The sequence below is a fragment of the Pagrus major genome, chromosome 16 (assembly GCF_040436345.1).
Source record: "Pagrus major chromosome 16, Pma_NU_1.0".
NCBI lineage: Eukaryota > Metazoa > Chordata > Actinopteri > Spariformes > Sparidae > Pagrus > Pagrus major.
In genome coordinates this window covers 6,023,490-6,037,208 of record NC_133230.1, presented here as the reverse complement: position 1 = coordinate 6,037,208, position 13,719 = coordinate 6,023,490, and the positions used below count along the sequence as shown (strand labels likewise).

At 45.3% G+C, this 13,719-nt stretch overlaps 1 protein-coding gene across 7 annotated transcripts in view; it reads right to left on the bottom strand.

The window, feature by feature from the left end:
• The window catches only part of trim9 (tripartite motif containing 9), a 32,992-nt gene extending 21,085 nt beyond the window's left edge, over nt 1–11,907 (bottom strand). For all 7 annotated transcript variants that reach the window (XM_073484036.1, XM_073484034.1, XM_073484035.1 and 4 more), the window contains exon 1: nt 11,071–11,907. In XM_073484036.1, the coding sequence (XP_073340137.1) occupies nt 11,071–11,907 (837 nt within the window). The remainder of the gene's footprint in view (nt 1–11,070) is intronic.
• Between the last annotated feature and the right edge of the window lie 1,812 nt (nt 11,908–13,719).

The following is a 13,719-nucleotide window of genomic DNA, read 5'->3' as shown; positions in this document are numbered from 1 at the left end:
GCAGTGCACGTGAAGGGAAGCACCGCTGCTTTGGATGAGTGCGATGACACACAAATGCTCCTGTTTGGACAGTGGGAAAGAGAGGGGCGTTCATGTATGTGAAGCGAGGCTGTGTGAACAGGGAGGTGACGGAGCGAGAGGACGCGGCCTGACCCTGTGGGAACATCGTTCGGTCGACTGAACAACCGTCAACTTGGGGAGCGTATTGTCTCCTGGGAGGAAAAGAGGGTACTGGGCGTTATCTGGGAAAAAGAAAGGAAAAAAAAAAATCACTCAAACTCCGGAAGAGGGCAATAAAACCTGGAACTAGCTGATACAGTGAAAAACTCTGTGAAAACAACCCTGTGTCAACCCAGCTCCTGGTGTCTGACGTTAGACGGTCAAATGGGAATCTGTCTGCGGGGCCGACAGCTGACCTTTGACCTCAGCGTTTGGGAAACCATGACAGCTGCCGCTATCATGAGCGTACTGCACAGAGGGACAGTCTGAGCGGGTAACAGCTGAGCAAAGACTGAATGTAAACTTTCCTGGATTGTGTAGGACTTCAAGAAGCTTCCTCTTTGTTAACTTGGGACTCGTATATCAACATCGCTAGAGACCTGCATGAATGAAGAGATATGACATGAATGTTTCTCCCATACTTGTTTGTTTGTCCTAGGGATATCTCAAAACCCTACGGACAGACCTCTGAGGACAAAGAGGCCTTAAAGGAGATGAAATTTTAGAGCTGCAGCTGATAATGCAAAAAAAGACACATGCTTTAATGCTCAAAAAACACATCAGTTTCCCTTATACTGTCGATTGCTGCTTCCGCGTTTCGGAAGCAGTTTTTCCTGTGGGAAAGAGGAGCTTCTGTTGGTGTGGACTTTTACATGCACAAGAACATATACAACACACTGAAGGATAAGGGGAAAAAATAAAAACGCATAATAGGTCTCCTCAAAGACCTATCTCCTCGTAAACATAAATTGAGGACATTTCTTGGATTGGAGGGGCAGAAATGATTACATCAAACTTAAAATGTTGAATTCAAACCCAAAATAGTAAAAACAAAAGCACACTCTCTGCATCCTTGCCTCCTGCTGTGTTAAGATACTCCAGCTGAGCGTTATTTTCGAAGATGGGACTATTTCAGTCTCTAAATCAAGCTCCATTTCACTTGGATCACTAAGTCGCCATTATCGTTTTAAGACCCTGCCAGTCACACTCATCTTAAACGTTCACCACACACTGGTGGTTTCATTACAGATCTGTCAGGTCACTCACACCTGACCTTTCAGCTGTCCTAAACCCGAATCCATTTGCTCTTTCAGCTTCTCATTTTCCTCCCCGTGTTATAGGGACGTTGAGGGAGCTCCGGCCCTCGCTTGGTCCGGTTACCAGTCAGCGTGTGTTCAGTGACAGAGCAGATGAAATGAAAAGCACTTGATTGTCTGGAGGCGTTTTTCCACAGTGTCTGTTCGAGAGCCTGCAGAGCTCACTCCTCAAAACCAGGTCAAAACGTGCCGTGAGAGTAGAGGCTGTTTTATTTCCACACAGCTTACGGCTACTTCCTGCTTGGTCAAGACAACGGTGCCATGGCTGGAAGGTCGGCATGTGGAAAAACAGAGAAAATGTGTTGAAGAGCACTACGGGGCAGAGGCCACAGCTTCAAAGTTCGACATTTGGAAATTGTTGTCAAGCTTTCTTTTCTCTCCAAGGCAGTTAGCTGGGCGTGCTAACGTTTACAGCTTACTTTAGAGCAGATAAACACATCCCCGACACTTTTGCTTTAAGTTTCGTGTACTGGAAAGAAGATGGTACCCTCCAAACTCTTAGGAAACAGTCAAATTATTCGTACGGTGAATGATGAGAGCTGTTAGTGGTTCGAGGGCCTATTCAAGGTTATTACACTGATGCAACATGAATTCAAGCTTGTTTAGGGAAATCAAAGCATGCAATATTAGTGGAGGAAAAAGGATGTTTGCAATGAGCTATGGAGGATTTGTTGAGGTGGTGGGGGGTTTAGGATGTCCTGCTATTTGGGAGCACTAATCATCTCAGTAATTAAGCCGAGTGGGAACACGTGCATGGCATGAATAATTCACCAGCAGCTCCAGGGCCGTTTGGTATGCTTCATTTTTCTTCTCTGTGGCCGAGCAAACTAGCCAATCTGTCACAGGAAAGCGAGGATGTCAGAGAGGCGTCAGAGCCAATTTGGATTTAAGCCCCCACTAGGAAGTGGGAAGTGCAAGGAAAAGGAGGAGGAAGGTGTAATGTCACAGCTTAAGCTCTTAAAGCCGCAGCGAAGGAAAAAGTATTCCTCCTCGAGCTAATGAAAAAACACACATCCACAAAATGTTCCAACATTTCCTCGGCAAAGATAGATTCTGAGTTCCCTTAACCTACTTTCAAAAGGCTGTGTTTCCTCTCGGAGATTTTTTTTAAGTGCCATGTTCCTTCTCAAAGCTTCAGGGTTAAGTACCTTCTCTGGGGTTCTTTAAACAGTCTCTTTAGCCTAATTTAATCCTGTGTGTAATACACAGTCGTTTGGTAACACACTGTAAACAGACGTAAACTAAGAGTGAGGTCAAATTCTGGTGAAAGAAAACTTCCACTAATGCTCTTTGATGAGAGAAAGAGAAAACGAATGTGATTTTTCGCAGCTTGATGACTGATTGTGTTCCCCCCTACAGTATCAGTAACCACATGAAAGGTTGTGGTTGTTTACACGCACCGCCGCAGCCCTCAGAGAATACACTCTGAAATATTAAGCGGGCGACTTGATGATATTTACCGTCTTGGGAGCCTCTCTGTTGTTAAAAATTAAGCTCTTACATCCTCCGACACGCTGGAAGAGTTAAGATTTGGCCAGATTGTGATTCTCCTCCGTGTTTAACAAGATCCCATATGAAACCGTCTTCCACAAGCAGAACCCTAAGTGGCTGGTGCATTATTCATCGCTTATATCTGCCGTCATCAATAATGCAGAGCGAGTCATTAACTATCCACACACACACACACGCGCGCACACAAAAAAAGCAGTGAAACTCGAGATAATAATGCCGAGGGCTTTTGAAAGTTGCCACAGTTTCTTCGTGTGAGAAACAGAGTCCTTATTTGACGGGCACATGGGACAGCACAGCAGGAAATGGGGCAGAAGTGATCTATTCTAGTCAGCCCTGGATTTATCTGGAGAGGGCGGCGGCGTCTTCTGCACACGATCAAGTTTGAACGTGTCAAACAGATTACACGTGGTCGGAAGAAGAAGTGTTGATATGTCTTTTTCGAAAAGGTCCTGCCGGGTCATCGATTCAGGTTTTAAAGGCCTGGTATTAACATCCATCCTGGGTGAACCGAACAGAAGTGTAGAGCTATAAGCCACAGAAAGAAAGAAATATCATCATGTATAACTTTGCCGAATTAGCAAGAAGGCCCAAATAGTTCGATTTTTCTTGTAGGCAGCGTTTCATAAAGTTTATAAAGTTCCTCACGACTTTACAACTCACAAAATTGAGCTTTTTTTTAAGGGAGTCTGGGGTCTTTCTCCACAGGTGACAAAGAATGAATAAAATGGTGTCTTTTTATTTAACGTAAATGCTAAGCTGCTGGATGTTTGGAGGTAAGACGTACTGAAACAGGCAGACTGGTACAGCGCTGCAGCCTCTTAGATACTTGAATAACTCTTTTCCTTCTCTACAGCACATTTGTTGGTAATTGCACGGTAACCGTTTAGCAAAAATGATGTTTTGGGGGTGCTTTGGCGGCCTGGGGAGCAGCAACATTAACTGTATAATAAAAGGCATAAAAACTCCCCTAAAAGTAATTTAAAAAAGGATGTTTGGATTTAACATTTGAGCTTTAGCCTTTTGCTACCATTTTTTTTAAATTGCTGCAATCCTCATCTTCTCCTTTCAACCTTCTTTGATGCTGCGACAAACGGATGTTTTTGATCTCCGTGTCAAGTTCAAATAGGATGTAAGTCGATTTGCTAATTATCATCCTCAAAAGATTGTGAAATCCTCTCTGGGTGCCAGTTTTCATTATCCACTCTACAAGTGGTTGTTGAGCGAGTGGGAAGTTTCAAGGTCCAATACACCCACACAGGTGTTTTCCATCACCGTGGTGAAAGCTGGGTTTTTTTCCCCCAACTTCACTTCACTTCATACAAAGTCTTAGAAAATGGAGGATAAAGCAGATAAAGAGAATAGAGCTGTAACATCACCACACTATGTGCGCTGAAAGGTGTATGTTGCCTGACAGGTGCAGCAAAAACTCAAAGGAAAGAAAGAGAGAGAGTCAATAAAGTGCAGTTTGCTCAGAGAAGAGGAAATAAGTGAAAACACCTGTGTTGATGGACTGTAGGTGTGTGTGTGCGTGGGGGGGCTTTGAAGGACTGAGGCGGAACCAATTTTAAAAACCAGCCGTTAAGCTGTTTAAGCCGAGGATTAAATTATTATGGATATTAATAGTAGGTGAAGTAAAATGTGCTGCTTGTGTCAGGTGTCAGGGGACATCGTGTTTATTCACAGCAATGTAGTGGAAAGTAAGACACGGACGGTCAGGGTGGACATCTTTTTGGTTTTTCATGCCTTATGTGTTGGATATCCCAACGCCCACTTATAACAGACACCTGTCAGCCAATCAGAAACAAGAGTTTCTGTATTAGAATACAGACAGAATAATCTCATCATTCAAAGTTCATAACGTTCTGATCAATCACGTTAATGATGACTATGTTGATGATGATTACGGCGATGGCGATGATGTAACCCGTCCCGACCATCTGCTGCACAGACTTCAGGTTGAGCTCACGTTCTTATGCCACTGGTGTCCCCGTTTTAATGTGGGCTGACTGTGTTAGGGCAGCCAGATGTAACCGAGCGTAATCAGTTATTCTGTTTTCTTTAAATGGAGCAAAGCCTCCCAAAGAATTTGACAACTTGCTTTGGTTTTGGACTCATTTATGTGCAGAGAAGAACAGAAGCATCCGATTCTTTTCTTTCCCAGTTGGGCCACAAAGGAAACTTGGCACAGTGGAGTTTGAAGGCATTTATCTTCCTCCAATTCCCCCCGCCTGGAGCAAGCTGAAATATTCAGCCGGTCTGTTTTCCCACCCAGAAAAGTTATGTAAAAAATATGTGAAAACAAAACTACCTTGAGTGCAGGAGCATACGGACACAGGATTGTAAACTAGACATGAAATATTCTGTTGAGTATCTCATCAAACTCGCCTCATTTACCCCTCTGCTCCGTCTCTGTTTCACTTCCTCTCTTCTGCCATTCTGGGTCATTCCGCTCTCATTTTCCTCTTCTTTATCTCCCTCTTTCATTAACATTTACACAGCTAATCTCTCGACATGGCAGCTGGAGGGGTAAATATCACTGCCCGTAATGGAGCGGCGTCAAGCTAAACGGCTTTGAGACATCCAAGCCCCCCTACTGCGAGATGTCGCTCTCTATAGACCTCAGTCCCGCCTTTTGTCCTCCGTCTCATCCCCGTATCGGTGAATCACAGTCTTCTATCACGAACAATCGGGAAGCCGTGTCTTTTATCTGCGTGGAATCACTTACAGAAGAGACGACGTACTTACAGATTTAGTCCATGTTTTCGCCGCCGGGCCGCTATCGACTCGTCAGATAGACTGTAGGACTCAGCGGGGGCATTAAGGACTGAGGAGAAAAAGCACTGACACATCGGGAAGCGGTTGGGTGATATGGCCCTAATCCAGGATAATTCCCATATACTTAAACTGAGAAGAGCAACAAAAACAAATGACATTAAACTAAATGTTACACACTGATCACCCCAGAATCCTATTCTGTTCATAATAAACACATGAGAAATGAGCTGATGTTAAGCCAAGAAAAGTGACATCGTGCTCACGCAGTTTAGTTTTGGGACAAAGGTGTTAGCAAACGTATGGATATTGACAAGGAATATTTTTGTTTTGGTGTTTTGGTGTCATATTTCTATTTATCTAATAAATCCCAGTCCAATAATTATCTCCTTACAGCTTTTGGTCTAGTCTACCAACTTATCAGAAAAAAGATATCTGGCTGTTTCACTGCTAAACGCTCCACGATGCTCACCAGCTGGTCACCAAATGTGTCGAATCTGTTTGGCTGATGACGAATGAAAGTTAACCAGAACAATAAAGTCGTGGGCTGCAAGACCAAAACAATGAACTAAAGGAGGCTAAAATGGGCCACAGCGCTGGAGGGGAGCTGTGGAGTTGGTTCAGCTTGTGTTTTCAAGATACTGGAATTTCTAACTTTGATAGAGAACCTAGTGGCCGTAGTATTTATTACAACAGCAAAGGAGGAAGTCAGGTGAAGTAGTATAAAGAGCGAGTCCACATAGGGAGGAGGTCGGAGGTGGATGGTCAGGTCAAACAAACACATCTGTGTCCAGTGTGACACTCAAAGTCAACGGTGAGCTATTTGAACTTACGGACATATTGAAGTTACATCACATACATAATGTACTTAATTGTGCAGGTAGATAAAGTAGTTATTTGAAGCCAAACCACAATATTTTCCTACCTAAACCAAACCAAACTGCAACTGTTTGACGTCTAACTTTTGGTTGCAATTTTTTTGGTTTAAATGGCTCAATGGTTGCACTGCACCTGCGAACATCCGAGTTGCTAATGAATGAATTCCTACCAGTTTCTGTGAGAAAGAAGTTTGTTCGCATTCAAAGTCACCATCCAGTTATTTATTTATACGTACAGGGCAGTTTCATGCTGGTCTTTGTCTGCGTGTCCTGAGTGTTGTGCAGCCACACAGCAGGACCTACTGCTGCTACAACGGATCCAGACTGACAGTCAGCCTCATTACTATTAGCAGGAGCGAAGGACGGGGATCCCGCCGCCTGTGTCTGGCCTTTCAAGGCTTTTCCTCTTCTCCTGCTGAGCTCAGGCAGAGCTGCAGGTAGCTCATCCAGGAACAAATCAACTGCAGCTGACAACATCGACATCAATATGGGGCGAGACTTTTAATATTCGCCCCGGTACCTGCCCTGTCTGTCCTCATTAGGCTGCCTTTAGGGGCATATTGGATGAGAGCTAGCAGAGCATCCGTCTGTGTTAGCTGTGTGTCAGGGCGTGCAGGCCGTCTGTTTGTGTCAGGAGGTGTAGGATCAAACGCATGGTGACATTAAAGGGTTGCACATGTGCACACTAAAAAAATCACCTGCAAATTCCTCCAATAACTCACTTCTACAGCCTTCTGCTGCTGGCATGCAGAGCTCAAAGGGAGATTTTCAGGTTCGTCCGGGTTAACGTCTCCTCCTCTGCTTCTGATTATCTTTCCTCCCGTGGCATGAGGGCAAATTACTAATTTTCTGCTACAATCTTCGACTTATTTTCCGCACTCCCACGCATCTTTATAAGCTCCTATGTGATTATTCACCTCTAATTGCCTCTAAACACACTGAGGCGACAGAGCTTGGCCTAGATTGCATTCAGGGTCCTGCGTGACCTCTAATGACATGCGTGAAGAGCCGACGACCACTCTGGGCGCCTTTACTCGTTTTAAACGTGATTTACAGAGATTAACACAGACATCCTGTCACCACATAAAACCCCCTGACACAAATCTGAAGAGGCAGACGAGAGCTGGACCAGTCACACTGCGTAGCTCTTAAATTTCCACTCGTCTTTTGTGACTGAAATCGACTTTGGAGACATGAAATTGATTACCAACGTGGTTTAGACACGGTCACGCAGTCCAAAAAAAAGGGGGGGGAGGTTGGAGATGAAACGCTGCAGTTTTTATCGCCCGTACGATCAGCAGGAAAGTTGAAAAGACGTCAGGAGTAATGATCTGTAGCGTTCAACATTTAATTTAGTATGCAGACACACACGTACTGTCGAGGAAAGGAGGGGAAAGCCTGTAAAGCATCTGGGATGGATTCCTCGCGGGGTCCGGTATCTTAGAGACCTCTGCTGCTCTGCACAACATCAAGAGGGATTTGGTTGGCATGGCAGCAGGTGGTTCAACTCTTTCTGTGCGAGGAGAGAGAAATGTTTTCACGGAGACGGAGAGAGAGCACAGTTTGTCCCAACGTACCGAGACGACGACGAGGACGATGATGGTGCAGATTAAAAAAAAGAAGAAAATCTCGGTTGGAAAATAGAAAAAGATCTTATTAAATGATACAAGCGCTGGGATGTAAATGCTGCAGGTGCGGATTTGAGATTCGTCGCTATGAAACAAGGCTGCAGTGTCTCGCTGTTGTACTTCCTGCATCAATATTAGACAGTGATGCAGCAGCAGCGCAGTCACACAGCACGCAGATCAGACACCCAACAGCTTTGATCACTGTGAGAATAAAGGAAAAAGACAGATGTTTATGTCTGTGTTCATGTTTTATTCGTGTCCTTTTTTGAGGTTTATCAAGTATATTGATTTAAGCCTATAAAGTGAATACTAGAAGGTTTTGCATATGGCCAAAATTAATCCTCAAGGCCCCGACACACCAAACCAACATCAAAAAACTAGTAGCGATGAAGGCCAGCTGTTGTGTTGTCCCGGCCAAAAAGCTGCACTTGAACACAACGCAAAGACTACAGCCGACGGCCAACGAGCGTGGACGGTCTGCGCCTGCGAGAGAGGATATACGTCTCCATACTATGAGGTGGTGCTACATTCATCATTCAAAGAGGGAAACCAGAATACTCAGGACTGCAGATTTTTTGACACCACTCTTGCTGATACAGCCACTAATAATCGAGAATACGTCTGAAAGAAAGTTGCAAACGGCACGGGTCAAGAGGCAGAGGTGAAAAATAAGGAGGAATCGCATAAATGGATGAAATCATGGATACTAAAGATACAAAACATGCTCAAGAGGCTTTTCCTTTCTTTTTCCATGTCTCTTCTCAAGCTTCACTGTGTTGATTCACTCCTTCTGCCCTAAAAATCGACTGTACACAATCTTCCACGTACCAAACAACAGTCAAAGTTAGCAACTAGCTGGTGAACATAACTGAGTCCAAAACAGAGTTAAATGAAAGGGAAATATTGAACAAACATTTTCCAGGAGGCCAGAGACACGAGGTGTTCACCACGACAACTTTATAAGACAATCATATTTCAGAGTTGTGTTTATATTTTGTTGCACTGCCCTCAAGTGGCCAAAAACAAACTGACTCATGCTGCTTCAATGATACCAAAAGCTGACAACTGAAGCATGTGCATGCTGTTTTTCTAACACTTGTGACCACAGGGTAAAAAAAGACAAAATAAAATGCAATATTCTTGTTTTAACATGTTTTTGTATACCCAAGATTGGGCTGAAAATGTCCAGCTATTCAGTGAAATGATGGTCATTTTTCTATTTTACCATTTAATGACATTAAGGTGGTGGGTAAGTGCAGCCCCACTTAAAAACTACAAAATCTGACTTTATATTCAGACGATTTGAACTCAGAAATCAGAGTTTAACAGCCAGTAACATGAGAAAATCTGTGGTGTGACTGTTGACTCAAATTTCAGAGGAAGCCACCACTTTGGGTAGCTTCTTGAGTTTCAACACTGCATTATGTACAAGTACACGTGACACACGAGGATGTACAGTATGTCTGCAGGGTATGGAAAACAATCTCCTCTTCTCCCCTGGTGAATTGTGTGAGGAACACCCCGAAGCTCTGAAAGATGCCCATCTCTAAAGCTGCCAGCTCCGAGCTCTCAGCCATCTGTCACAGTTAGCTTCAGATAACAGGTCAGGAATAAGCAGGTGTCACCAAAGGAGCCAAAAACAGGGCGACAGGCTGCGTACTGGCACAGATGCCCCCCCTGGTACCATCGATTGGTTTCTAAAAATGCTCCTTCAGCTCTTCTTTTTTCCAATTCGGTTCCAAGAAAGATGAAGCAGGAGAGGTCGGCAACTTCTCAAGCGATGGCAATTTGATGTGAGTGAAATGATCAACCCCCTCTGATTTTTCCATCAATTTTACAATTGCCTCGTACATCTGAGGTGACACACTATCTGACCACCATCTAGAAGAGATGATTGCACTGGAGGTCGGTTAAACGGCTGTACTGGAGACCAATGCTGACTGTAAATCACCAGGAGAGGCAATGTGCGTGTGTGGGTGCACGAAAAGCTCAAATACACTCACCATATTTTTGGTTTTCACGTGGAAACCTGGAGCTACCATCAGCTATACACCACTCTTCCTGTGTAGGAGTACTGAAGACTGTCTATATCCAGCTCTACATCCTGCCTTTGCCTCTGCAAGCTGAGAGTGTGTGGAGGTGAGGGTCCCTGCTGCTGCAGAGGCGTAGATAAACTGAGCCCTGCAACAACTCTGCGTCCAAAATAGCCTCTCAATCCACACTGAGGGCCTGTATCTGTGCTCCACTACTGCTGGCTCTTATTAAAAGCATAGCTCCAATGTTAGCCGTGCCTAATGATCCCTGGGGCGCCTGTGAGTTGTCACAGCAGAGGAAGGAGTGGAACATATATATAGATATATAGAGAGAGGAGGTGAAGGAATGTGATGAGGAGACAGAGACAAATGGTCACTATGCAACTCCATTTTAAGGAGATAGAGCAGATGTGATGGAGGCAGATTCCTGTTGATAAAGGAGGCCTGGCTCCTGGTTGTCCACTCGTGAACTGAATTTCAAACAGAGCTGCTGCCTCCTGACAAGGTTTTTGCGCACCAGACACAGCACAGAGTTCCCACTTCGGCGACGTGCGTACTTCTCCTGTCTGCCTCACAAAGCTGACTGTAATGTGAGCTAGAGATGTGTAGCGGAGGTAAATTTCAATCCACTTACTGTACTGTGCATTGTAAAGCTTTCATTTAAATCCGATGCGACAGACGGGAACATTCACGCAGCTCTGTGGATCCGCTGGATGCTGAGCGGAGCTGACAAGACAGCGCAAATCATTTGCGAGGCGAACTTGTTGCTCAGCTCAGAGGATGATGAATCATTGTGAGGAGAGGAGAGGCGACACACACACACACACACACACACACACACACACACACACACACACACACACACACACACACACACACACACACACAGAAAAGACGCAAACAAAGATGTACAGCCTTTTTACGCACGTACCTTGTGCAGTTTCCACATTGCGCCCAAAGCTTTCACTTCATGCGTGCCGTGTTTTCCTTCCTCCAAGCACTGATAACACACGGGTGTCTTACACTGTACACAGTACATGCTTAGATTCTCCAGTTCGTGCTCTGTGCAAGTGGAGATTTTGCGGGGGCTTGCGCGGCGACTTATCCGCCCCTGCGCCGGCGGAACCAGGCGATGCTTGGCGAGGGGACCGCGGGGAGGATGGCACCGCAGGCGGCACGGGTCACAGTAGAAGACGTCGCACTGCTCGCACATCACCGTGGCCTCCTTTGGCATCTTCTCGCAGAGCTGACACTTGAGTGCGGCCGCTTTGCTCTGCTGGTACCTGTCCACAACCCCCTCCAGCACCCGGTTCTTGGGGAATCCGCGGAGCCCCCGGTCGTCCAAGATAAGGCTGCGGTGACACTGCGGGCAGGTGATGCAGGAGTTGCGGGGGATAGGCGGCAAAGAGCCGGGCTGCGGGAGCAGGTGCTGCTGCGGAGGAGGCTGGGGGACGGTCGGGGGGAAAACTCGCACCCCGTTCGGTGATTTTTGGCATGGGGTGGTGGGAGCGCTGACGAAGCCCCCATAGGAGCCGTATCCACTGTCCGCCTCACTGTACAAACTCATTTTATCCAAATCCAGATAGTCATAGTCGGAGACGCCGGATCCGGAGGCTCGGCTGCTCTGTGGGGACTCGGCGTCGGGGGTCTGCACAAGGATATTCCGAGCACAAGCCAGGCAAATGTTGTGGGAGCACGGCAGGATGATGGGCTCCCGGTAAAAAGAGCCGCAAACAGGGCATTTTAACTCTTCCTCCATTTCATCCATGGCTGCCTGTGCGAGGTGAGAGATTCCTCCGCGGAGTGCAAACACGGTCAGGGGAAGTTACAGCGGAGTCTCGGCTGATCGGGCTGCTGCTCTGCTCGTGCGTAAACGTCGCTCCAGTCGCGTCCTACTGCGATCACTGCAAGTGCAACCTTGACCAGAGGAAAGGCATCGGCAGACTAAAACCCATACGGCACACTCTCCTCCAATAGGCGAACAGCATCAGCTCACACCGGGCTGCCATTGGACAATCAGTGGATTCCAAACACCCATTGGATGAACGGAGTGTCAGCGTGGAGAGGGACTCGTTAATGAGATTTAGACGGAGATGCAACAACAGATAGGCTGCTGGTGACTGGAGACATAATTGTTTAGGGGATTATAAGAGAAACAATGCGGGACTGTCCTTTAAATACATCAATTAACATCAATTAACATGAATTAATAATCTGTTATGATGAGGCAGAAATTATATGAGATAAACTGCAGATTGTTCTGGTAAATTAACCAAAGAAACTAGTGTATTGTTTGAGAAAATGCTCTCTTAAGATGATTAGTCTGGCAGTGGGATAAATATGCAGAGGATTCATCTGAACATCATCAATTATAAGTCCTTAAAATACATTTTATCAGCTCACTGGATAATTCTTATTCAAAATCATCACTAGCAAAGTAACTTTAATTGCTCTAGGGCTGCATTTCTTCACACTATAGTATTATATTAGAGTTTGCACATCACAAGATCATAGCCCAGGGTGACGTCTCCGAGCACTGCGACACGAAAAATGTCCAACACTCGATAATTTGAAAGAAAAGCACTTAGTAGAGCGCTTACATCGTTGAGTACGTTGTACTCACTCATAGATACCAGACACATACATAAGCCTGATTTTTGTCATAGATCCATTCATTATTCCCTGAGAAATTAAAAAAAGGTCGAAAAATGGCCGAGACCTGTCCTCCATCCAAATTTCATGAACATCCGTTGAGTAGTTTTTATATAATCGTGCTGACAAACCAACCAACAAACGTTCACAGGTGAAAACATCACCAGTTTTTGTTGTTTAGGTATGAGGATGTGTTGGACCTGACAGCCAGGTGAGACACCTCTGATTGAGTCCATTGTTTACTTCCTGTTTGAACTGACATAACCAGGTAATTTTAGCGAACCACTGGGATACTTTGCAGCCATCTTTGTGGCAACAAAACAGCACAAGCAGGACATTTTTCTAGCTGTGTTTGTGGCGACAAAACTAGGTATTCTAAGCCAAAACATGATCTTCAATGTACTTCATTGCTTTTTCGACTGACAGCAACAGAACAGACTATTTTAAGATTGCTTATCCAGGATCCAAATAAAAAACTCCATCCAGCCTGGTATAAACTTGCCAGATTTTGGTTGTTTGCTTGTTGGAAAGCTTCTCGTCTGAGCTGCCGAGGGAGCAAAGATCAGTCCTGGTCCTGGAGGAGATTGAAAACATGGAGACTGACACCTTGTGAGATAAGATAAAGCAACAGCTCTCCACTGCTCTCAAAGGAGGTTTTTTTTCTTTCGGTATCCAGAGCCATCTCCAGTTTCTATGGCCAAATACCTCAGTCATGTCTGAGACATCCATGGCAACGTGAGCTCCCTCTTTTAGTTCTTCGGCGAGGCTGTTGATAGGGAAATTTAACGCAATAATCCCATTTTACGGAGTTGCCTGTTTTCTCAGACCCACCGAGGTCATCGTGGGGCCACTCGGTGCGATCACATTTGCATATTTTGTAAAGCAAGACCATTAATATGGACGTCTTTGTCTCATAGAGATAATAAGT